The sequence below is a fragment of the Dermochelys coriacea genome, chromosome 13 (assembly GCF_009764565.3).
Source record: "Dermochelys coriacea isolate rDerCor1 chromosome 13, rDerCor1.pri.v4, whole genome shotgun sequence".
In the NCBI taxonomy this organism is placed as follows: domain Eukaryota; kingdom Metazoa; phylum Chordata; order Testudines; family Dermochelyidae; genus Dermochelys; species Dermochelys coriacea.
Genome location: NC_050080.1, coordinates 10,996,626 through 11,021,776, shown reverse-complemented (window position 1 = coordinate 11,021,776; position 25,151 = coordinate 10,996,626). Strand labels below are relative to the sequence as shown.

General features: G+C 42.1%; 1 protein-coding gene across 1 annotated transcript; it reads right to left on the bottom strand.

Annotated features, from left to right (window-relative positions):
- Positions 1–424: 424 nt before the first annotated feature.
- Positions 425–12,989, bottom strand: LOC119842411 (androgen-induced gene 1 protein-like). The gene is made up of 6 exons (XM_038370505.2): positions 12,594–12,989; positions 11,030–11,173; positions 9,299–9,400; positions 7,778–7,893; positions 990–1,141; positions 425–611 (listed from the first exon to the last, which is right to left on the bottom strand). Exons 1-6 carry the CDS (start codon positions 12,843–12,845, stop codon positions 586–588), a joined length of 792 nt encoding a protein of 263 aa, XP_038226433.2. The 5' UTR covers positions 12,846–12,989; the 3' UTR covers positions 425–585.
- Positions 12,990–25,151: the final 12,162 nt, after the last annotated feature.

Sequence of the window (25,151 nt, the reverse complement as noted above, 5' to 3'; positions counted from 1 at the left end):
TATTTAAAAAGGTTCATAAGGTATAGCTTGTTGGTCTTGAAATCAAGATTAATGACTGAAGTGACTAATGATACAGCTGACGTTTAAGCCCCCTGTAATATTATTTAATACAGGACTGTTTTAACAAATGTTGGACATAATGTAGTGACATTTAGAGCCTAATATGGTTCTTGAACAAACCCTGGGAGAAAATTTTAACTTCTTTAAGCATTAAAACCTTAAGGTTAGCCAGAACCATATCTTCTTGGGTAAAAAATGCCAAGCATTCTCATGGCCTGGATATGTATGTGCATGTATACACACAGGGATACAGGCAGGAATATATATGTAAATCATTTTTTCTATATAACTGGAGTGGGAGTTTGTTAGAAGCATTAAAATCTTCATTACAAATTAGTTTTTTCCTTATAGATTGCTTGACTGCTTATCGATATATAAATATTTTTATTGCTTTGAACAATATATTTGAGAGATGACTGAGCATATTTCAAAACAGTGCATGTTGGCATCCCGATTTAAAAATGCAATATGTTCATAAATGAAACTCGCACTTTTTATGACCTATTTTCAGTTTCCTCCTTATGCTTACTTCTTACATTTTCGAAAGTCACCTGCAAGAAAGGAACAAATTAAAATTAAATAGTGTGACCATTTCAATCCTGGCCTGCATTTCCAGTTGCAGGGTTCTCCTAAGCATAGATTTCTATTCCTGAAGAATTGTTTCAAGTTGTCTAATGGCTCAAGCAAAATTTCATCCTAGATTTCCAGAGATGAAAACTGCACTGAAACAGCAGATATTTACTTATAAAGTTCCTTAATAGATACAATCATTCAAGAAATGTATGTTCTATGGAAAAAGATGAGAAAGCTCTGTGCTGACCAATGTGGTGAGGGAAAGGTTTAGACAGAAGATTTCTCTGCTAACACACATTTACTGTCCTTATCCCAATTAAAATCTCATAACAATGAAAATTCTGTGTATTGCTTACCCCATAATAACTGTGTTAGATGCTCTCCAAGTAAGTAGAATGCTACCATTACAAGGTAAGAAATGGTAAAAAGTACTGCCTTTCCAGGTATGCCTAGTACTTCTAAAATTGGGTATGCCCAAATCCCTGATGCATAATTTACCCATAGTACCCTAAAGCAATGAAAGACAAACAGTATTAAGAAACAGAATTAGACATATCTACATTTTAATTTGCTTTAAGATTATAAATTGGGTTTATTTCTCAAGCTATATGAAAATCTCAATTCTGTCAATTTTAATTTTGCATTTAAAAGGAACGTTTCGTAAATTAGTTAATTTTCAAGCAATTTTTTTCCATAATGTTCATAAATACTTAAATTTTTCAGTTAAAATTAAAAATAGCTTTGTTTTGATTTAAACTTTTCCCTGCAGTAACAGCAATATAAGGGGGTTTAATGGAGTGTAGTGAGGATAAATTAATATTTATAAAGTTATCTGAGATTACTGATGAAAGGCTCTAAGATTAAAATGTAATATCATGACTATTATTAAAACAATTACACGTAATAATGGTTTCAAATTCTCTAGCACCTTTGAACAGAGGTTTGCAAAGCATTTCAGCCATTGCTTAAAGTCACAAAACTATGCAGATTTGACAAACAAGTTACAGCATATATCATATTTGCACACAAGAAAGAATCAGTATAGAATTCTTCATTGTGCCAACCTTTGTTACTATCAGATGTTTTTTTAAGCGTGTGTGCATTCCAACTGTCATTTAAACACAGAATATTAAAATAAAACAATACTGAAGGCCAAATATTCAAAATCTAGTGCAGGAGAAGCCCACAAAGATTGTGCAAACACTTCTGTATTCACAACTGAATTGTCAGCACAAATCAGAGTACCTGAACCTCTGACCAAGTGCCTGTGAGTACAAATATGCACATTTGAATTCACATTATAAGGTTTAAAAATTAGTCTGCAGAACAGGAGGCTGATCATGAGCTCTTCTGAAAATGTATCCATGTGTGTCAAATCTATAGAGGATCTTCAATATTGGATATGTGCAGCTAACCTCATTTGTGCCAACAATAGGATTGAACCTGTGACTAAAAACACAAGCCTTGGTCAATTGAGCTAAATGACTGTTCTCTAGGTGTAAGCCAGTAGTTCCCAAACTTGTTCCGCTTCTTTTGCGGGGAAAGCCCCTAGTGGGCCAAGCCGGTTTGTTTACCTGCCGCGTCCACAGGTTCGGCCGATCACGGCTCTGTGGCCGCGGTTCGCTGCTCCAGGCCAATGGGGGCTGCAGGAAGCGGCGCGGGCCGAGGGACGTATGGCCGCCACTTCCAGCAGCTCCCATTGGCCTGGAGCAGTGAACCACGGACACTGGGAGCCGCGATCGGCCAAACCTGCAGACGCGGCAGGTAAACAAACTGGCCCGGCCCGCCAGGGGCTTTCCCTGTACAAGAGGCGGAACAAGATTGGGAACCACTGGTGTAAACAGTAGCAGATTCATAAACCTCTGTCCACTAGAAGGATAAGTAACACATAACTGAATGGTGTATTATACATGCAACTGTTTGTGCACACAAAAACGAATTCTATGTGTATGAGCAAACAAAGCATTTCTGAATGAAAACTGTCATCACTGAAAGCCTATCTACCTCTTATGATTGGTAATTAAGCAATGTTGTTTTTCCATGAACAAGTTTTGCATGGGTATGGATGGATGTCCTTTGAAAATGTGACCCTAAAGATGCAACACAAATCCACACAACCACAGAATTCTGAATTAGAGTTGGCACAGACATTATAGCAGGTACAGAACTGCCTCAACCCTAGGAACATTTTATTGTAATTGTTGTTTAAATATTTTATGCTGTCCTATAATTGGAAAATGTATAACTAAAGATTTGCTAAGATTTTTTTTTAATAAGTCCTCCATATCCCCTGCTGAGCACAGAATCACCCATATTTTCCTCTCTCACTCTTTTGAGCCTATGTAGTCAGCTGCCAGTCTTTGCCATTCTAAGGCTATACCGACCTTCATTCCCATCAATGTTACCTCATAATTGGTCAGAAAAGTCACTGTTGGACAATCTGAAGGCTTCCATACCCCCAGGGAGATGGTCCGATTTTTAAAGATGTTAGCTGCCTAACTCTTGTGATTTCATTGGGAGTTAGGTGCCTAAATATCTTTACAAATCTGGCCCCCAGTGTGCTCACAAATGCCTGGTGCCCCAAGCAACAAGGTCTTGGGAATCAAAACTACATCTGTTACTCTGCAGAAACACTAGCAATAAATCTGAGAATCTCATGCCCCCTCGTGTTCTGTGGAAGCAGCAGAAGTATGATAAAAGACAGCACTCTTTGGAAGGGACAAATATTACTTATGTAAGCACTGCCACAATTTCAAATAACTGTTTTATATTTCTAATTAATCCTCACAGCCGTCTTTGCGTGAGGAAGATATAATACCCCCATTTGTTGAAGGAGACAATGAAGTGACTTGCCCAAAGTCGCAGAGTAAGTAAGTGTCAGCCCAACTAGGATCTTTTGGCTTACAGGTCAAATATTGCATAAAATGGAATGGTCACTTGAAATAGAGGATGGCAGATTCATTTTTCTGCATCCAAATTAGCAGCATCTGGTATCAACACTTGGGACTGATGTCACCAGATAGTTATGCATTGCTAGATCCACCCTTCCAGTGAGAAGTCTGAAACTAAATAAAGAGAAGCTTATCAAACAAGAGTGTGTTAAGTGGGAGAATTTGTAAACTGAATAAGATGAAAAGCAGAGTTGCACTAAAATTTACACTAGTTATAAAAGAGAAATCACTAACATAAAGAGGGTTTGAACTTTATTGTAAAGCCTTTCAAAATAACATTTCCTGAACATTCATTCTCTTAGCTGTTAAGACTTTTCCTTGTTTTCTTCCAGACTTTGAGGATGTTTATGATAAGCAGAAACATCAATCACAAGTGCCAGCATAAGACACTGCTGTAAACAGAAGAAAAAAATCAAGTATTTTTCTTTCCTAGTGCTGAATGTTATCTGCCTAGAGCCAATATAAACTCCTCATTACAAGTTCCATGGCTGAAGAAACTAGGACTACGGATCCACAATGAGAGAGTTTAGCTATAACCAAGCTTCAGAAATGTTAGAATTGCTTGCTTATCTGTATTTTGATGAAAAACTCTGAACTGCAAAATGGGGAAGGGGGGAGCAGGGTAATGGATGGAATCCAAAAGTAACACTTTAAAGCTACAATGTATAGGCCTTATACAAATAATATAATACCATAAGCAAACTCATACCAAACTGCTGTAGAGTTTACTAGACCTGGCTACTGAATTAAGGGACAGATTGTTTCTCCCATCTCAGTGAGTATTCTCCATACATCCTCCATAAATGCATCCTTGGCAGCAAGGATCCATCACAGGCCAGGCTGCTAGCAAGAGTGGAAAGAGCCATCGAGGGAAGAAAACTACAAAGGCTCTGCACAGATAGTACTGCCCTTTACATATTCCCCTGATATCCAAACAGATTTTGTGGGATCCACTTGTTTTTGGGATCTGACTCACCTTTTAGTTTGGTCAGGTAGGGAGATGAGAGCTCCGCATGAGGAAATGATAACAGAAAAGCTGCAATGGGAAGGGAATTCAGAAGAGTTTCCAGCGATCTATGCAGGTACTTTGTGCATAGGGGACACACTGATCCTATGTTACCGATCCCAAGGAATGTGACATTGTAGCTATTCTTTAGTTCTGAGCTTTTTTCATGATATATACATGGACATGCAGCAGTACATTAACTATACATTTATAGAGGTTGTTATTTCAATTCACGTGTATCACTAAATGTTGTGTTCATACAGTAGTAGTGTACTGTGATGATTTCTTCTGGATGTGGAGCTTGCTTCTGTAATCCATGCCTTTTCCATTTGAAGATTTTCTAATGCAGTGCATCCTACATTTTAAATCAACCTAGAAGCTGGTACAGGATGTGGTGGTTTATTAATATGTGATCCCATTACTCTGGGATGGGCATTAGCTATCTAATGGTTTCCAGGTGGATTTTAAAGTGCGGGTTTTGAGCTATAAAGTCTGAATTGGATTGGACCTATGTATCAAAGGGTCATGCATAATGCAATCAGAGGTGTGACTGCAGCTCAGGTAGACACATCTAAGTAGCATGGCTAAAAACAGCAGTGTAGATGTGACAATGCAGCCTTCAACAAAGCAAGTGAGTACCCAGGGTCTCTGGTGTGCTTGTCTACAGCCCGTGCTGAAGCCCACACTACTGCATCTACACTGCTATTTTTAGCTATGCTAATGCCCCTGTAGCTAGTTTAGGTACTACAGCGCAGACATACACTAAGGCTGTGTCTACACTGCATTTCCATCGTTAAAACTACTGTCATTCAGGGGTGTGAAAAAAAACACCGCCCTGAATGACAGAAGTTTTAATGACGAAAAGCGCCTTTGTCGACAGCGCTTTGTTGGCGGGAGATGCTCTCCTGGTGACAAAGAGCGGCTACACTGCGCACCTTACAACCCTGTGGCTTCAGTGGCATAGCTGTGCTTTTGTAAGGTGTGTAGTGTAGTGAAAAATCACCCACCTGAGCGCAGCAAGTCAGAGCGCTTTAAAGCGCTAGTGTAAACAGGCTCCGAGCGCTGGGAGCCGGGTGCAACCACACTCTCACTTCAAAGTGCTGCCGCAGGAGCGCTTTGAAGTTTCCAGGGTAGCCAGGCTCTAGGAGACATTATTACTCAGGCTATATTACCATAGTTGCAGTGAACACAGGTGTTTGAACAGGAGCCCCCTCTATGCAACAGATTGGAGCTGCTTGCAGGGCATTCTCTGAGGGGCCCTCAACTTTGGAATTTATTCCCCTCCCCAAGCCAAAGTAACTCAAATGTGCTGATCTTCAGGGCAAGCTGCAAAGCCCACCTCTTTACCCAGGCTTCTGGATAAGAAATGGTGTTTTAAGGGCTCATACTGTTGAGTGTAGTGGGGGAATATATGAATTCAAGATTTCTGGTTATTTTCTTATTGTTTCAGCTAGCTATGGTAAGATACTAGTTTCGTATTCATGTAATTATATTTATAATTAAGTGAAAGGAGATTAATGTTCAGGATAGGTATTTTTAATTTTAGGTTTAAAATGAAATAAATAAAAGACAGACTGACAACTTGCCTGTACCAGATGAATAACCATTTGAAAGGTCAGTGACTAAATTTAAGCAGTTATTTTATGACAGCTTACTACTCATCCTGAGCAAGGTTACAAGGAATTTGAGGGAAAATTTATAAGACTTTTGTCTTTGAGCCTGCAGAATTTTTGGGGAAATCTATAGAGGTTTTTCTTAAAGAAAATTTACTCAAAACAAATGAAAACAGTAAGGTGTCTAATAACACATTTGTATCTTTTAATCAATAAAGAGAATTTAAATTTAATCTGCTTTGCTTTATTCAAATTCTTTCAGCTTCCTGACATCTTTCATTTTCCTTTGAAACCTTCCTCTTGCACCCAGTTATCTGTTTCCCTTCTAGTATACTATATGGAGGATCAGACACTTAAACAGAATATTCAAGTGTCTGTATATTCTAAACCTGAAACTTATTTTTGTGGAATGTCTTTTTACGGAATTTTACCATGCTAGATAAATATTTTACATGGATGTTTTGCTAATACACTAAGCAGTGAAATAGTTCACCATGTTGCTATTCAAATTGTCATTAGGTTTTATCACTGACTTTGAATAAATTAAGTACACCTCTATTCCAATATAATGCGGTCCGATATAACACGAATTTGGATATAACACGGTAAAGCAGCGCTCTCGGGAGCGGGGCTGCTTTACCTCGTTACATCCAAATTCGTGTTACCACAAGTGGTTCCTCTGCGCCCCCACCCCTTACTTGTTGCGGCCCCCTGTCCCAGCTCACCTCCGCTCCACCTCCTCCCACAAGCGTGCCACAGCTCTGCTTCTCTTCCCTCCCAGGCTTGCTGTGCCAATCAGCTGGTGCGGCAAGCCTGAGCAGAGGTGAGCTGGGGCGGGGGGGCACAGAGTACCCGCTCCCCGCCCCAGCTTACCTCCGCTCCGCCTCCTCCCCTGAGTGCACCACCGCTGCTCCGCTTCTCTCCCCCCTCTTTCCTTCCAGGCTTCCCGCACCAAACAGCTGATTGGCGTGGCAAGCATGGAAGGAAGGGGGGGAGAAGCGGAGCGGCAGCGGTGCACTTAGGGAAGAAGACGGAGGCACAACAGAGGTGAGCTGGCGCAGGGAGCGGTTCCTCTCCCTACCCCAATATAACGTGGTCTCACCTGTAAGACTAAGATTTTTTGGCTCCCGAGGACCGCGTTATATTGGGGTAGAGGTGTAGCTCAAACCTCTCTGTGACCTACTGGTCATAAATGTTCTGCAGCAAAGGGGGACACTCCACATAAAGTCTACATATGAACATTCGCTACTACATCTGCCACTGAAGAGTGCTCTGCAGCAGCTCTCTCCAAAGCACACATGGAGGTAGTATTTGGAACCAGGCTGGTCATGAATCAGGAGTGTTCCCTGTGGGACCACACTATTGTAGTTTAAAAAAAAAAAGTGACTGCAGCATGCATTTTTATTATCTCTTGTAAAGTATTTGTATATAGTTATACTAGAGTGTAACAACCAAGATACATTATGGTAATTCCATCAAGAAAAGCAATAAATATTATGACAAAACACACGCATGCATTCTGCTCTTTATGCTTCTTGGTGCTCATGTGTTTCTGAGAAACAAGGAATACCTACCATGTGAGGTATGAACTACCAAAGATGCTAAGTCCTATCATTCCCTTCAATTTAGAAAGATACTTATGTGGACATGTAACCAGTTCAACAAGAAGAAGTGGCAGTATAGTGGTATGCTGAAAATAAAAATCAAATACAAGAATCAGATTTGGAAATATACAATATGAACAAACGATATCCTGGAAAATGATTGACAGAAACATCGATTGTGAAAACTTCAGAAATAGTACTGAAGTATTTTTTTTGGTAGGCTTCTCTGATGAATTAATATAACAGATTCCTTCCATCCTTCACAGATGTAGTCTCTTTACTTTGTAACAGCTGCATCCACTACCCCAGAAATTAAAGGCCACCAAGAGATGCAACCAAATTAAATTGATGTTTTTATCAGGAAATAAAATGCCAACAGTTGATTTTGAGTACTATAGACTTGATCCTATATTCACTGAAGTCAATGGCAAAGCTGTCATTGACATGGTACTGGCTCAGGACCAATGAGACAAATTAGAGAGTCAATAACTAAATAATGTAAAATCCTGCAGTCCTCCTCATTCAGAACTCAAACTAACTTCAGTGGGAGTTATGTTCACTTACAGTTAGCTTTGGATTAGGACAATTTAGCTAACTGCATTTAACATGCTTTGGACCTGGCCCATAATATATAGGACAAGTTACTGTGCAATTTACAGATTTATCCGTGGTTGTTCTACAAGATTTAAGAAATTAATATATCTAGATAGATTAGATTTACACTCCATACAAAAACATATTAAAAGAACGTTCTTGCTGCAGTGTGAAGCACCCAAAAATCAGAAAATGAAAAAGACTTGTGCAGCCTTAATTCTGCCCCCTTCCATGTATATATTATAATACAGTATTTAATTACATGCTACATACTGTTTTATCCACACACCCTGCCTAATTCAGTGCACAGGACAGGTGATATTCAGTGAAAGAGGCATCTAACTGCTCATAAGAAGGACTAAGGATGTGTCTACACTCAAGAAACCAACCCCCCTCCCTCCAACTCCACAGCAGAGAATCTCCGAATCTTGGCCAACTGACTTAGGCTCACGCTATCGAGGCTAAAATAGCAATGTAGACATTTCTGCTCAGGCCGGAGCTTGGGATCTGAAACCCGGAGAGTTGTAGGGTTTTTTTTTTTCTTTTTTTTTCTTCACTGTAGCTGCACCCTACAGCACAGAGAGCCCTGGGCTGAGTCTACACTAGTCTTCCCCTCACATTCTTGTTACTACTGGTGCATCTCCACCAGCAGTAGAGATGGTAGGAGTTACATTTTAGAGAATGGTCTGGTAGGGCTACCAGCCATGATCCGCACTGCATCAAGTGTAGATATCAGGAATACCAGAAGATAAGTAAGGAATTTGTACACTAAATTGTCAGCAAGTTATTGTTATGTTCAAACAAACTGCATATACTATACATACATAATAAGGAAAATACCATAAAGTGAAAAAACATCAAATCCAAGACCTTACGAAAGAAACACTATCTGCTTACCATAGTATGATTAAGCCAGGATGGAGTAGTCTCATCCACTTCTTTAGGGTAAACCAATTCTCTGTCATATGCATAAAGTGTCCAAAAAGTAACAGCTACAAACTGTGATAAAAAACTGCATGTAAATAAAACTAAATACAGTAGAACCTTGAGTTACGAACACAAGAGTTACGAACTGAGCAGTCAACCACACACCTCATTTGGAACCGGAAGTATGCAATCTGGCAGGAGCAGAGACACCCTCCTCCCCCACCGCTGCCCCCAAAAGCACAAATACCGTCTAATACTGTGTTAAATGTAAACTACTAAAAAAAAGGGGGGGGGGAAAGCAGCATTTTTCTTCTGCATAGTTAAGTTTCAAAGCTGTATTTTTCTTCTGCATAGTAAAGTTTCATAGTAAGTCAATGTTCAGCTGTAAACTTTTGAAAAAGCCATAATGTTTTGCTCAAAATTACAAACATTTCAGAATTAAAAACAACCTCCAATCACAAGGTGTTTGTAACTGTGAGGGTCTACTGTATTACTAATCTTTGTGCACAGTACTATTCAGACAGAGTTTATCCTTATCAAAATAGTTGCTTTGAAGAGAAAATGTTTTTAAAAGTTTTTCTGTTTACATGGTGAATGTTAAGACAGTTTAGTACTGATTACCTCCATCTTTTTTTTTCTGTCAAATTCAGAAAATGTATTCTTCATTGAAAAACTACTATAAGTTATTGCATAAGTAATGGAGAATTTATTAAATTAATTCTTCTCCCATTGGAATTTTACCACTGAGGTCAGTAGATGCAGGACAGGGTGGGTGGTCTGCACTTCATTTTGGTTAGCATGTACTAAAAGAATGAGGGAAATATAACAGTAACTTGCTATTAGTGAACTCATAGCACAAGGCAATCCTTTGAAAAATACAAAATAAAATATAATTGATAATCATTAACCAAGAACAAAAAAGTTTGTAGAATAATTAAAGTGAGACATGTACAGGAGCTACAGCAGCAATCTTATAATCTAATGCTTCCTTAATTCCTAAAATATGCATATTTTATATTTTCTAAACCGTAAGAATCTTTTTCTTAAGCTCCATTGTTCACAGAACTCAAGACAATCCCAGGCCTTGTCCACATAAGAAAATTGCACTGATTTATCTGACTCAGTTTAGAAACCAATTCAGTTAAATCAGTGCAAATCCTTTGTGTAGACACTTATTTCAATTTATGAGTGCCTATTCTTGGTTTAATTTATGCTCATTCCTCGCTGACATAAGCTAAATCAAAATAAGGTACTCTTACACTGGATTAAGAATGTCAACCTAAGGAAGCTGAACCAATTTAGTTACATCAGAGCACCTCTCTCAAGTGGACAAGTCCCCAGTCTTGGAATCTGATAACACAAACTCATTTTCACATAAATATTCATTATTCATGAGTACCCCCATTCTTGATGATTACTTACGTGAAGAAACGTAGGCCCTAAGTGAACTCAACTTGCTTTGTGTCCACATGTTTCAAAAAGCAGCTGTTAACATATTAGACAAAATGATCCTTTCCTATAGGGTATACATTAAAAGTCAATCGAGTCAGGGATAAATTAGATCTATTATGTCTGAAACTAAATAAAATGGCATATAAAATATTACAGCTTTCAGCTGTGTCAGTTTAATCTGGATGTGCCAATATCTTCTGTCTTTTCCAAAGTTATTTGAGAGGAGGCCTGTTTGTAGGAACTACTTACTAAGCCAACAGGGAATACTAGCACTGAGAAGAGGAAGTCTCTTGGAGGCAACAATCGGGATGACACATGATTCTTTTTGGCAGGGATGAACATACAAACAAAGTCAAGTATGACACATATTCCAAACAATAGAGTTTGCAGAATCTAAATGTATTAAGAAATGAAGAAAACATATTAAGAAATTGTTTAAATACATTATTTTGGTTACAAATATATCCTTTTACCACTCTTCTCTAGTCTTCCAAAGAAGAAAACATTTTATTTAAGTGAATATAAGTTTGTCCTGGAAGTTATTCATGTTTACCTAGCCTATTGCCTCACTCTTCAATCAATATACTTGTTTTTGTTCATGTATACATTTACTGGCACTATAGTGGCTTTAAACTTCCTTTGGAAAAAAAAGTAAAACACTCAAGTGTTTGTGATTCTAGTCTATCTACTGTAATGACATCTTACCAGTTCAGAATAAAGGACAAAACTCTGTATTTCTAATACAGCCAAAATTCCCAATGACTCAAAAGGAGTTTTACCCTACTTTATTTTGGCTCAGGACCATAAATGTCACTTACTCCTTGGTTTTGTCAACTTCATCCTCTGACTAATACTAAACATGCATTTTAGTAATGGATTTTCAAACTTTTTAAAAGTGCAGGCAGCTGATCCCAGCTCTCTATGTGCACCTTGTCCCTGTGCAAAACTGTTGTCAATGGGAGTTCTGTGAGCAGCAGGAATTGCAAGATCAAGTCCCAAATCATCAATGTGAACATCTTCTCTCTCAAAATTTCCCATTTTATACAAACTATTTTATTTGGTTTCTTGTTATAAAATTAAGTTGTTTAGAATTAATCATCTGCTATTTTTTCCCCAATTAAAAAAATTTTTTTTTGAAAAGAGAGAAAAAAATTCCATGAATTCTCTACAGAAGTTAGGTGATAATGTCCACAAAATTCTGTTTGATTTTTTAAATTTATGTTTGTAAAGTACTCCAAAGAAGAGCAGCACAAGGGAAGGGCTGGATATTATCATGGTCATTACTGCTGTTACATTTTCAGTTACTTTTAAATAAGATAATTGAATTTTCAAAATTAATTTAAAATGTAATTTTAAATTTTTCACACAACAGTGGAAACATGGATCAAGTGATGATATAGGTCAGGTTCCACGCAACACGACCCGGTCCCCTCCATAGGCCGGTTCTTCTCCCCAATTTCGGCTCACACCTGCCCCCGAAACCATCAAGCCAGGATTCGCTTCCCATCTTGTGTCCTCTTTGTCCCACATGTACTTGTCCCCACAAGCCAGGCCTCCCTCTTGCACCCCTTCGACCCACACCTGTCCACTGCAACCTTCAAGCCAGGCTCCCCCCCCCACTGAGCCCCCTTTGGCCCATACTGACTCCTCTTCCAGCCAAGCCTCCCTCTTTGCCCCCCGCCGCAACTTTCAAGCCACCCCTCCCTCTTGCACCCCCTTCGCCCACACCTACTGCCCCCAGGTGAGACCTCCCTCTTCCTCCCCCTTCACAATAGGCCCAGCGCCCTCCAATCCCGCTCAGGCCAGCCGGCACCTGGTTGATGAAGGTCAGGTATTTCCAGCGGCCGCCGTAGGTGTTCTCGCTCTCCCTGCGGAGGGAGTGGGGCAGGCCCACGTTCTGAGAGAGCGAGAACAAGGCCCACAGGAAACAGAACAGGTGGACGAAGGTCATGAGCCGCTGACCCCGCAACCGCACCGCCATCTTGGGTGGGCCTCGAAGCCGCGACCCCCCACGGGGCCTCCCGCACGCGCGTGGGGGGGGGCGCGCTGCGCATGCGCAACACATGCCCCCTTCTGCGGCGCGTTCCGCGCACGAGCTAGACGTCCCGTCGCCATCTTGTGTGGGTCTGCAAATGAGACGCGTTCCAACGTCTCCTCCCCTCACTGGAGGACCTAGTCCCGAGTGGTGAGCTCTGCGCGTGCGCCGTCCCGCCCGCCGCCATCTTGTGCGACCTCGTTGAGTTCTGTGACGGCGGAAAGCCGCCCCGCGCCCTGGTGTGAGGCGCGCAAGGTGAGGCGCTTTGCGGCGACGCCTCTTCATTTCACAGTGGCGAGGAATCCGCGTCGCTGCGGGGAGCGGGGGATGGCGGGCAGCCCAGAATGACTCCCTCTAACCCATCAGCAGACCGTGGCTCATTCAGTGGAGTAATACAGGGGACAGTGGGATTGATCGAGAAGGTGACATGCTCCCTGTGTCCTTGTGCCCACCCATGGGGAGCTGATGCTGGCTGCCCCTGGATGGGAGGGATCAGCCTTTAGTGCAGGACTTGGGTGTCCTGGACAAAATGCGGCTGGAGGAATGCCTGGGTCAGCTATGGAGGACCTCAGTCTGCGGGCCTAGGGATGGGTTTATGCCTCTTGAGATAGGCATGGCGTCATTCTGGATGGGCAGGATGGCTGTACACTGTCCTTGGCATAAGACCGAAAACAGAGTTCCGGATATTATCATTAAAGACACTTTTCGTAAGAGTTGTGTTGTAGTCAATGCCAGTGTGCCTTGATCAGATTCCACCTTAGCTAATTAAGAACATAAGACTGGCCATACTGGGTCAGACCAAAGGTCCATCCAGCCCAGTATCCTGTTTACCGACAGTGGCCAATGCCAGGTGCCCCAGAGGGAGTGAACCTAATAGGTAATGATCAAGTGATCTCTCTCGTGCCATCCATCTCCACCCTCTGACAAACAGAGGCTAGGGACACCATTCCTTACCCATCCTGGCTAATAGCCATTAATGGACTTAACCTCTAAGAATTTATCCAGTTCTCTTTTAAACCCTCTTATAGTCCTAGCCTTCACAACCTCCTCAGGCAACGAGTTCCACAGGTTGACTGTGCGCTGAGTGAAGAAGAACTTCCTTTTATTTGTTTTAAACTGCTATCCATTAATTTCATTTGGTGGCCCCTAGTTCTTGTATTATGAAAACAAGTAAATTACATATGCCAACCTAAATTCTTCACTTCCTGTCCTAAATTATTGCATCCAACTGGAATGGTCACACTGAACCCTGAGGGAGTTGTATTTCTATGGTGAGTGCATGATTTCTGTAAAATAGTTTGGCCTGAAAAATAAAGTATAAATATATTAGTTTGATAATAGTGGTTTGAGATTACAAAGATCAACAGATTAACAACAAGTGCTGAGAAACCACCTGACGGGGAAAAAAGAATGTAAGGGATGAATGGAAGTCCTTACAATCCTAGTTCAAAATTAACACTTGAAATCCTTTCCCGGAGTTCAAATCTACTTTTGTTGGCTTTTGTTTATTATTATTTTTTGTATTATTGTTTCTAGGCTAGATTTAAATACAATTTTTGTTTACTTTAGGAAAGAAAAGGTGTTACATTAATGAGTCAAAAGAGATTTTAAGATAAATTGGAATGTATTTTAAAATAAATTTTAAGATAAATTGCAAGTACAGTAAGATAGACATAGGTCCTGTTAAACAATTACAAGAATATTGATGACTGACTGTTGACTTTAGGAGAGAAGGTGGTGATTGGTTTCATAACTGAGGTACTTTAGTGTGGTTTTTGCCTTCACATCTCTTTGAAGATGTGTCTCGGTACTTGTGATTTGGCCACTGATTCATTCTGACTGACTGGCATCTCTACTTGCTCCTCTTCTCCACATCTCAACTGCAGTTGACCTTCTCTCCAACTTTGGAACATTCCAATTACAACTACTGCTAGCTAGTATTTTGTGGGGAGAATATACAGATGAAACGTAGGCTTCTCTTTATAGTTATACAGATGATCATTACTTCAAAGATTTCTAATGTAAATGAAAAAGAAAAGGAGTACTTGTGGCACCTTAGAGACTAACAAATTTATTAGAGCATAAGCTTTCGTGAGCTACAGCTCACTTCATCGGATGCATTTGGTGGAAAAAACAGAGTAGAGATTTATATACACACACACAGAGAACATGAAACAATGGGTTTATCATACACACTGTAAGGAGAGTGATCACTTAAGATAAGCCATCACCAACAGCAGGGGGGGGAAGGAGGAAAACCTTTCATGGTGACAAGCAGGTAGGCTAATTCTAGCAGTTAACAAGAATATCAGAGGAACAGTGGGGGGTGGGGTGGGAGGGAGAAATACCATGGGGAAATAGTTTTACTTTGTGTAATGACTCATCCATTCCCAGTCTCTATTCAAGCCTAAGTTAATTGTATCCAGTTTGCAAATTAATTCCAATTCAGCAGTCTCTCGTTGGAGTCTGTTTTTGAAGCTTTTTTGTTGAAGTATAGCCACTCTTAGGTCTGTGATCGAGTGACCAGAGAGATTGAAGTGTTCTCCAACTGGTTTTTGAATGTTATAATTCTTGACGTCTGATTTGTGTCCATTCATTCTTTTACGTAGAGACTGTCCAGTTTGGCCAATGTACATGGCAGAGGGGCATTGCTGGCACATGATGGCATATATCACATTGGTAGATGCGCAGGTGAAGGAGCCTCTGATAGTGTGGCTGATGTGATTAGGCCCTATGATGGTATCCCCTGAATAGATATGTGGACAGAGTTGGCAACGGGCTTTGTTGCAAGGATAGGTTCCTGGGTTAGTGGTTCTGTTCTGTGGTGTGTGGTTGCTGGTGAGTATTTGCTTCAGATTGGGGGGCTGTCTGTAAGCAAGGACTGGTCTATCTCCCAAGATCTGAGAGAGCGATGGCTCGTCCTTCAGGATAGGTTGTAGATCCTTGATGATGCGTTGGAGGGGTTTTAGTTGGGGGCTGAAGGTGATGGCTAGTGGCGTTCTGTTGTTTTCTTTGTTGGGCCTGTCCTGTAGTAGGTGACTTCTGGGTACTCTTCTGGCTCTGTCAATCTGTTTCTTCACTTCAGCAGGTGGGTACTGTAGTTGTAGGAATGCATGATAGAGATCTTGTAGGTGTTTGTCTCTGTCTGAGGGGTTGGAGCAAATGCGGTTATATCGTAGCGCTTGGCTGTAGACAATGGATCGAGTGGTATGATCTGGATGAAAGCTAGAGGCATGTAGGTAGGAATAGCGGTCAGTAGGTTTCCGATATAGGGTGGTGTTTATGTGACCATCGCTTATTAGCACCGTAGTGTCCAGGAAGTGGATCTCTTGTGTGGACTGGTCCAGGCTGAGGTTGATGGTGGGATGGAAATTGTTGAAATCATGGTGGAATTCCTCAAGAGCTTCTTTTCCATGGGTCCAGATGATGAAGATGTCATCAATGTAGCGCAAGTAGAGTAGGGGCATTAGGGAACGAGAGCTGAGGAAGCGTTGTTCTAAGTCAGCCATAAAAATGTTGGCATACTGTGGGGCCATGCGGGTACCCATCGCAGTGCCGCTGATTTGAAGGTATACATTGTCACCAAATGTGAAATAGTTATGGGTCAGGACAAAGTCACAAAGTTCTGCCACCAGGTTAGCCGTGGCAGTATCGGGGATACTGTTCCTGACGGCTTGTAGTCCATCTTTGTGTGGAATATTGGTGTAGAGGGCTTCTACATCCATAGTGGCTAGGATGGTGTTTTTAGGAAGATCACCAATGGACTGTAGTTTCCTCAGGAAATCGGTGGTGTCTCGAAGATAGCTGGGAGTGCTGGTAACGAAGGGCCTGAGGAGGGAGTCTACATAGCCAGACAATCCTGCTGTCAGGGTGCCAATGCCTGAGATGATGGGGCGTCCAGGATTTCCAGGTTTATGGATCTTGGGTAGCAGATAGAATACCCCAGGTCCTGGCTCCAGGGGTGTGTCTGTGCGGATTTGTTCTTGTGCTTTTTCAGGGAGTTTCTTGAGCAAATGCTGTAGTTTCTTTTGGTAACTCTCACTGGGATCAGAGGGTAATGGCTTGTAGAAAGTGGTGTTGGAGAGCTGCCTAGTAGCCTCTTGTTCATACTCTGACCTATTCATGATGACGACAGCACCTCCTTTGTCAGCCTTTTTGATTATGATGTCAGAGTTGTTTCTGAGGCTGTGGATGGCACTGTGTTCTGCATGGCTGAGGTTATGGGGTAAGCGATGCTGCTTTTCCACAATTTCAGCTCGTGCACGTCGGCGGAAGCAGTCTATGTAGAAATCCAGGCTGCTGTTTCGACCTTCAGGAGGAGTCCACCTAGAATCCTTCTTTTTGTAGTGTTGGCAGGAAGGTCTCTGTGGGTTAATATGTTGGTCAGAGGTGTGTTGGAAATATTCCTTGAGTCTGAGACGTCGAAAATAGGATTCTAGGTCACCACAGAACTGTATCATGTTCGTGGGGGTGGAGGGGCAAAAGGAGAGGCCCCGAGATAGGACAGATTCTTCCGCTGGGCTAAGAGTATAGTTGGATAGATTAACAATATTGCTGGGTGGGTTACGGGAACCATTGTTGTGGCCCCTTGTGGCATATAGTAGTTTAGATAGCTTAGTGTCCTTTTTCTTTTGTAGAGAATCAAAGTGTGTTTTGTAAATGGCTTGTCTAGTTTTTGTAAAGTCCAGCCACGAGGAAGTTTGTGTGGAAGGTTGGTTCTTTATGAGAGTATCCAGTTTTGAGAGCTCATTCTTAATCTTTCCCTGTTTGCTGTAGAGGATGTTGATCAGGTGGTTCCGCAGTTTCCTTGAGAGTGTGTGGCACAAGCTGTCAGCATAGTCTGTGTGGTATGTAGATTGTAATGGATTTTTTACCTTCAGTCCTTTCGGTATGATGTCCATCTGTTTGCATTTGGAGAGGAAGATGATGTCTGTCTGTATCTGTGCGAGTTTTTTCATGAAGTTGACAGATTTCCACTCTATACGGCTAAATTCAGTGCCTTGCATAATCACAGGTTTCAGAGTAGCAGCCGTGTTAGTCTGTATTCTCAAAAAGAAAAGGAGTACTTGTGGCACCTTAGAGACTAACAAATTTATTAGAGCATAAGCTTTCGTGAGCTACAGCTCACTTCATCGGATGCATTTGGTGGAAAAAACAGAGTAGAGATTTATATACACACACACAGAGAACATGAAACAATGGGTTTATCATACACACTGTAAGGAGAGTGATCACTTAAGATAAGCCATCACCAACAGCAGGGGGGGGAAGGAGGAAAACCTTTCATGGTGACAAGCAGGTAGGCTAATTCCAGCAGTTAACAAGAATATCAGAGGAACAGTGGGGGGTGGGGTGGGAGGGAGAAATACCATGGGGAAATAGTTTTACTTTGTGTAATGACTCATCCATTCCCAGTCTCTATTCAAGCCTAAGTTAATTGTATCCAGTTTGCAAATTAATTCCAATTCAGCAGTCTCTCGTTGGAGTCTGTTTTTGAAGCTTTTTTGTTGAAGTATAGCCACTCTTAGGTCTGTGATCGAGTGACCAGAGAGATTGAAGTGTTCTCCAACTGGTTTTTGAATGTTATAATTCTTGACGTCTGATTTGTGTCCATTCATTCTTTTACGTAGAGACTGTCCAGTTTGGCCAATGTACATGGCAGAGGGGCATTGCTGGCACATGATGGCATATATCACATTGGTAGATGCGCAGGTGAAGGAGCCTCTGATAGTGTGGCTGATGTGATTAGGCCCTATGATGGAATCCCCTGAATAGATATGTGGACAGAGTTGGCAACGGGCTTTGTTGCAAGGATAGGTTCCTGGGTTAGTGGTTCTGTTGTGTGGTGTGTGGTTGCTGGTGAGTATTTGCTTCAGATTGGGGGGCTGTCTGTAAGCAAGGACTGGTCTATCTCCCAAGATCTGAGAGAGCGATGGCTCGTCCTTCAGGATAGGTTGTAGATCCTTGATGATGCGTTGGAGGGGTTTTAGTTGGGGGCTGAAGGTGATGGCTAGTGGCGTTCTGTTGTTTTCTTTGTTGGGCCTGTCCTGTAGTAGGTGACTTCTGGGTACTCTTCTGGCTCTGTCAATCTGTTTCTTCACTTCAGCAGGTGGGTACTGTAGTTGTAGGAATGCATGATAGAGATCTTGTAGGTGTTTGTCTCTGTCTGAGGGGTTGGAGCAAATGCGGTTATATCGTAGCGCTTGGCTGTAGACAATGGATCGAGTGGTATGATCTGGATGAAAGCTAGAGGCATGTAGGTAGGAATAGCGGTCAGTAGGTTTCCGATATAGGGTGGTGTTTATGTGACCATCGCTTATTAGCACCGTAGTGTCCAGGAAGTGGATCTCTTGTGTGGACTGGTCCAGGCTGAGGTTGATGGTGGGATGGAAATTGTTGAAATCATGGTGGAATTCCTCAAGAGCTTCTTTTCCATGGGTCCAGATGATGAAGATGTCATCAATGTAGCGCAAGTAGAGTAGGGGCATTAGGGAACGAGAGCTGAGGAAGCGTTGTTCTAAGTCAGCCATAAAAATGTTGGCATACTGTGGGGCCATGCGGGTACCCATCGCAGTGCCGCTGATTTGAAGGTATACATTGTCACCAAATGTGAAATAGTTATGGGTCAGGACAAAGTCACAAAGTTCTGCCACCAGGTTAGCCGTGACAGTATCGGGGATACTGTTCCTGACGGCTTGTAGTCCATCTTTGTGTGGAATATTGGTGTAGAGGGCTTCTACATCCATAGTGGCTAGGATGGTGTTTTTAGGAAGATCACCAATGGACTGTAGTTTCCTCAGGAAATCGGTGGTGTCTCGAAGATAGCTGGGAGTGCTGGTAACGAAGGGCCTGAGGAGGGAGTCTACATAGCCAGACAATCCTGCTGTCAGGGTGCCAATGCCTGAGATGATGGGGCGTCCAGGATTTCCAGGTTTATGGATCTTGGGTAGCAGATAGAATACCCCAGGTCCTGGCTCCAGGGGTGTGTCTGTGCGGATTTGTTCTTGTGCTTTTTCAGGGAGTTTCTTGAGCAAATGCTGTAGTTTCTTTTGGTAACTCTCACTGGGATCAGAGGGTAATGGCTTGTAGAAAGTGGTGTTGGAGAGCTGCCTAGTAGCCTCTTGTTCATACTCTGACCTATTCATGATGACGACAGCACCTCCTTTGTCAGCCTTTTTGATTATGATGTCAGAGTTGTTTCTGAGGCTGTGGATGGCACTGTGTTCTGCATGGCTGAGGTTATGGGGTAAGCGATGCTGCTTTTCCACAATTTCAGCTCGTGCACGTCGGCGGAAGCAGTCTATGTAGAAATCCAGGCTGCTGTTTCGACCTTCAGGAGGAGTCCACCTAGAATCCTTCTTTTTGTAGTGTTGGCAGGAAGGTCTCTGTGGGTTAATATGTTGGTCAGAGGTGTGTTGGAAATATTCCTTGAGTCTGAGACGTCGAAAATAGGATTCTAGGTCACCACAGAACTGTATCATGTTCGTGGGGGTGGAGGGGCAAAAGGAGAGGCCCCGAGATAGGACAGATTCTTCCGCTGGGCTAAGAGTATAGTTGGATAGATTAACAATATTGCTGGGTGGGTTACGGGAACCATTGTTGTGGCCCCTTGTGGCATATAGTAGTTTAGATAGCTTAGTGTCCTTTTTCTTTTGTAGAGAATCAAAGTGTGTTTTGTAAATGGCTTGTCTAGTTTTTGTAAAGTCCAGCCACGAGGAAGTTTGTGTGGAAGGTTGGTTCTTTATGAGAGTATCCAGTTTTGAGAGCTCATTCTTAATCTTTCCCTGTTTGCTGTAGAGGATGTTGATCAGGTGGTTCCGCAGTTTCCTTGAGAGTGTGTGGCACAAGCTGTCAGCATAGTCTGTGTGGTATGTAGATTGTAATGGATTTTTTACCTTCAGTCCTTTCGGTATGATGTCCATCTGTTTGCATTTGGAGAGGAAGATGATGTCTGTCTGTATCTGTGCGAGTTTTTTCATGAAGTTGACAGATTTCCACTCTATACGGCTAAATTCAGTGCCTTGCATAATCACAGGTTTCAGAGTAGCAGCCGTGTTAGTCTGTATTCTCAAAAAGAAAAGGAGTACTTGTGGCACCTTAGAGACTAACAAATTTATTAGAGCATAAGCTTTCGTGAGCTACAGCTCACTTCATCGGATGCATTTGGTGGAAAAAACAGAGTAGAGATTTATATACACACACACAGAGAACATGAAACAATGGGTTTATCATACACACTGTAAGGAGAGTGATCACTTAAGATAAGCCATCACCAACAGCAGGGGGGGGAAGGAGGAAAACCTTTCATGGTGACAAGCAGGTAGGCTAATTCCAGCAGTTAACAAGAATATCAGAGGAACAGTGGGGGGTGGGGTGGGAGGGAGAAATACCATGGGGAAATAGTTTTACTTTGTGTAATGACTCATCCATTCCCAGTCTCTATTCAAGCCTAAGTTAATTGTATCCAGTTTGCAAATTAATTCCAATTCAGCAGTCTCTCGTTGGAGTCTGTTTTTGAAGCTTTTTTGTTGAAGTATAGCCACTCTTAGGTCTGTGATCGAGTGACCAGAGAGATTGAAGTGTTCTCCAACTGGTTTTTGAATGTTATAATTCTTGACGTCTGATTTGTGTCCATTCATTCTTTTACGTAGAGACTGTCCAGTTTGGCCAATGTACATGGCAGAGGGGCATTGCTGGCACATGATGGCATATATCACATTGGTAGATGCGCAGGTGAAGGAGCCTCTGATAGTGTGGCTGATGTGATTAGGCCCTATGATGGAATCCCCTGAATAGATATGTGGACAGAGTTGGCAACGGGCTTTGTTGCAAGGATAGGTTCCTGGGTTAGTGGTTCTGTTGTGTGGTGTGTGGTTGCTGGTGAGTATTTGCTTCAGATTGGGGGGCTGTCTGTAAGCAAGGACTGGTCTATCTCCCAAGATCTGAGAGAGCGATGGCTCGTCCTTCAGGATAGGTTGTAGATCCTTGATGATGCGTTGGAGGGGTTTTAGTTGGGGGCTGAAGGTGATGGCTAGTGGCGTTCTGTTGTTTTCTTTGTTGGGCCTGTCCTGTAGTAGGTGACTTCTGGGTACTCTTCTGGCTCTGTCAATCTGTTTCTTCACTTCAGCAGGTGGGTACTGTAGTTGTAGGAATGCATGATAGAGATCTTGTAGGTGTTTGTCTCTGTCTGAGGGGTTGGAGCAAATGCGGTTATATCGTAGCGCTTGGCTGTAGACAATGGATCGAGTGGTATGATCTGGATGAAAGCTAGAGGCATGTAGGTAGGAATAGCGGTCAGTAGGTTTCCGATATAGGGTGGTGTTTATGTGACCATCGCTTATTAGCACCGTAGTGTCCAGGAAGTGGATCTCTTGTGTGGACTGGTCCAGGCTGAGGTTGATGGTGGGATGGAAATTGTTGAAATCATGGTGGAATTCCTCAAGAGCTTCTTTTCCATGGGTCCAGATGATGAAGATGTCATCAATGTAGCGCAAGTAGAGTAGGGGCATTAGGGAACGAGAGCTGAGGAAGCGTTGTTCTAAGTCAGCCATAAAAATGTTGGCATACTGTGGGGCCATGCGGGTACCCATCGCAGTGCCGCTGATTTGAAGGTATACATTGTCACCAAATGTGAAATAGTTATGGGTCAGGACAAAGTCACAAAGTTCTGCCACCAGGTTAGCCGTGACAGTATCGGGGATACTGTTCCTGACGGCTTGTAGTCCATCTTTGTGTGGAATATTGGTGTAGAGGGCTTCTACATCCATAGTGGCTAGGATGGTGTTTTTAGGAAGATCACCAATGGACTGTAGTTTCCTCAGGAAATCGGTGGTGTCTCGAAGATAGCTGGGAGTGCTGGTAACGAAGGGCCTGAGGAGGGAGTCTACATAGCCAGACAATCCTGCTGTCAGGGTGCCAATGCCTGAGATGATGGGGCGTCCAGGATTTCCAGGTTTATGGATCTTGGGTAGCAGATAGAATACCCCAGGTCCTGGCTCCAGGGGTGTGTCTGTGCGGATTTGTTCTTGTGCTTTTTCAGGGAGTTTCTTGAGCAAATGCTGTAGTTTCTTTTGGTAACTCTCACTGGGATCAGAGGGTAATGGCTTGTAGAAAGTGGTGTTGGAGAGCTGCCTAGTAGCCTCTTGTTCATACTCTGACCTATTCATGATGACGACAGCACCTCCTTTGTCAGCCTTTTTGATTATGATGTCAGAGTTGTTTCTGAGGCTGTGGATGGCACTGTGTTCTGCATGGCTGAGGTTATGGGGTAAGCGATGCTGCTTTTCCACAATTTCAGCTAAAGGTTTTCCTCCTTCCCCCCCCTGCTGTTGGTGATGGCTTATCTTAAGTGATCACTCTCCTTACAGTGTGTATGATAAACCCATTGTTTCATGTTCTCTGTGTGTGTGTATATAAATCTCTACTCTGTTTTTTCCACCAAATGCATCCGATGAAGTGAGCTGTAGCTCACGAAAGCTTATGCTCTAATAAATTTGTTAGTCTCTAAGGTGCCACAAGTACTCCTTTTCTTTTTGAGAATACAGACTAACACGGCTGCTACTCTGAAACTAATGTAAATGAGTCAGGGGTTTAACCTGTCCTGTCATTATGACTTGTTTTCTGTTTCATTTTTCCTTTCCTAGTGTACAGCCACATATGTTTTTTTGGATAGAAAAGCAGATGGGATAATTAAGCTCTTATACAGTTGACAGAATTGTACCAGTTTAATTGATCACACTAGAGCGTACTAAACTAATGCAAAACAGTGTTCGCTACGGATTAAGAAATCACCTTTGTGAATTTTCCAGAAAGATAGCTTTCATATGGAGTTCCCATGTAACGTATGATATGCTGCTTAACAAAGTTACCCAGTTGGCTTTGATTTATATCAATTTGCCTATCTGAATAAAGGCCAGTTACAGATGAGTAGATCTGTCTGAATTCAGTACTGTCCTGCTCCAACTGAGATGAATGACTAGGCACACTACCTAGTATTGCAGTGTTTTAGGAATTATGAAAATGTGAATATTTCTTTCTAGACCTTTAATCATTTTTATTGTTTTTCTCTGGACTTTCTCCAATTTGTCCACATCTTTCCTGAAGTGTGGTGCCCAGCACATAAGGCCTCAACTGGAGTATAAGCAGTGCTGAATAGAGTGGAAAAATGACCTCTCATGTATTGCTTAAACACTCCAGCTAATATGCATCCCAGAATTATGTTTGCTTTTTTTGCAACAGGGTTGATTCATATTTTGTTTGTGATCCAGTATGACTACCAGAGCCTTTTGTGCAGTACTCCTTCCTAGGCAGTTGTTTCCTATTTTGTATTTGTGCAATTGATTATTCGTTCCTACGTGTAGTACTTCGCATTTGTCCTTATTGAATTTCATCCTGTTTATTTAGGACCATTTCTCCAGTTTGTGAAGATCATTTTGAATTCTAATCCTGCCCTCCAAAGTGCTTGCAACCCCTGCCAGATTGGAATTGTTTGAAAACTTTATAAGTATACTATTTATGCCATTATCTAAATCATTTATGAAGATACTGAATAGAACTGGATACAGGTCAGAGCCATGTGGGACCCCACTTGATATGCCCTTCCAGGTTGATTGTGAATCATTGATAACGACTCTCTGAAAACGCTTTTCCAACCAGTTGCACATCCAACCTTCATCTAGGTTACATTTCTCTAGTTTGTTTATAACAAGGTCATGTGAGATGGTATCAAAAGCCTTGCTTATGTTATGTAAATTAATGTTTTTAATTTTTAAAATGTTAGTTAATTAATGTTTTGTAATTTGCTTTGAAATTCCTGGTGGAAAGTTTTAGAAGGGTGTAATTTTATATAGTAACCATCAAAAAGCAATGCAAAACAAGAACACCTTCCCCCCACAACCTTCGTTCCCTCCTACTGTTCTGGAAGAGAATCCAAATTACTTTTCTTTATTGATAATTCTTTCCTAGTCTAATGTCTGCCTTTAGAGTTCCTCAGGTCCCTCTCTGGTGCTCTCTTACCTTTTCTATTACTGTTTCAACTCTTAGGGCATGGCTACACTTGCAGATGTAGAGTGCTGTGAGTTAAACCTGCCTTCGTAGAGCGCAGTAGGGAAAGTGCTGCAGTCTGTCCACACTGACAGCTGCAAGAGCCCTGGCGTGGCCACATTTGCAGCACTTGCAGCAGCATTCGAAGCGGTGCATTATGGGCAGCTATCCCAGAGAGCACCTCTTCCCATTCTGGCGCTGTGGCTTGTGGGAAGGGGGCGGGGAGTGCGGGGCATTTTGGGTCCTATCCCAATGCCCCATATGCATCAGTTCGCATCCCAGCATTCCCTTTGC

Bases quoted from the DNA above. Each gene is read 5' to 3' on its own strand.
- LOC119842411 (XM_038370505.2), bottom strand. From the start codon at position 12,845: ATGTGTTGCGCATGCGCAGCGCGCCCCCCCCCACGCGCGTGCGGGAGG. The intron at 9,401-11,029 runs GTAAGTAGTTCC...TTTTTATCACAG, and splicing joins TAGTATTCCCTGTTGGCTTA to TTTGTAGCTGTTACTTTTTG. The intron at 612-989 runs GTAAGCAATACA...CCTTTCTTGCAG, and splicing joins TCTAACACAGTTATTATGGG to GTGACTTTCGAAAATGTAAG.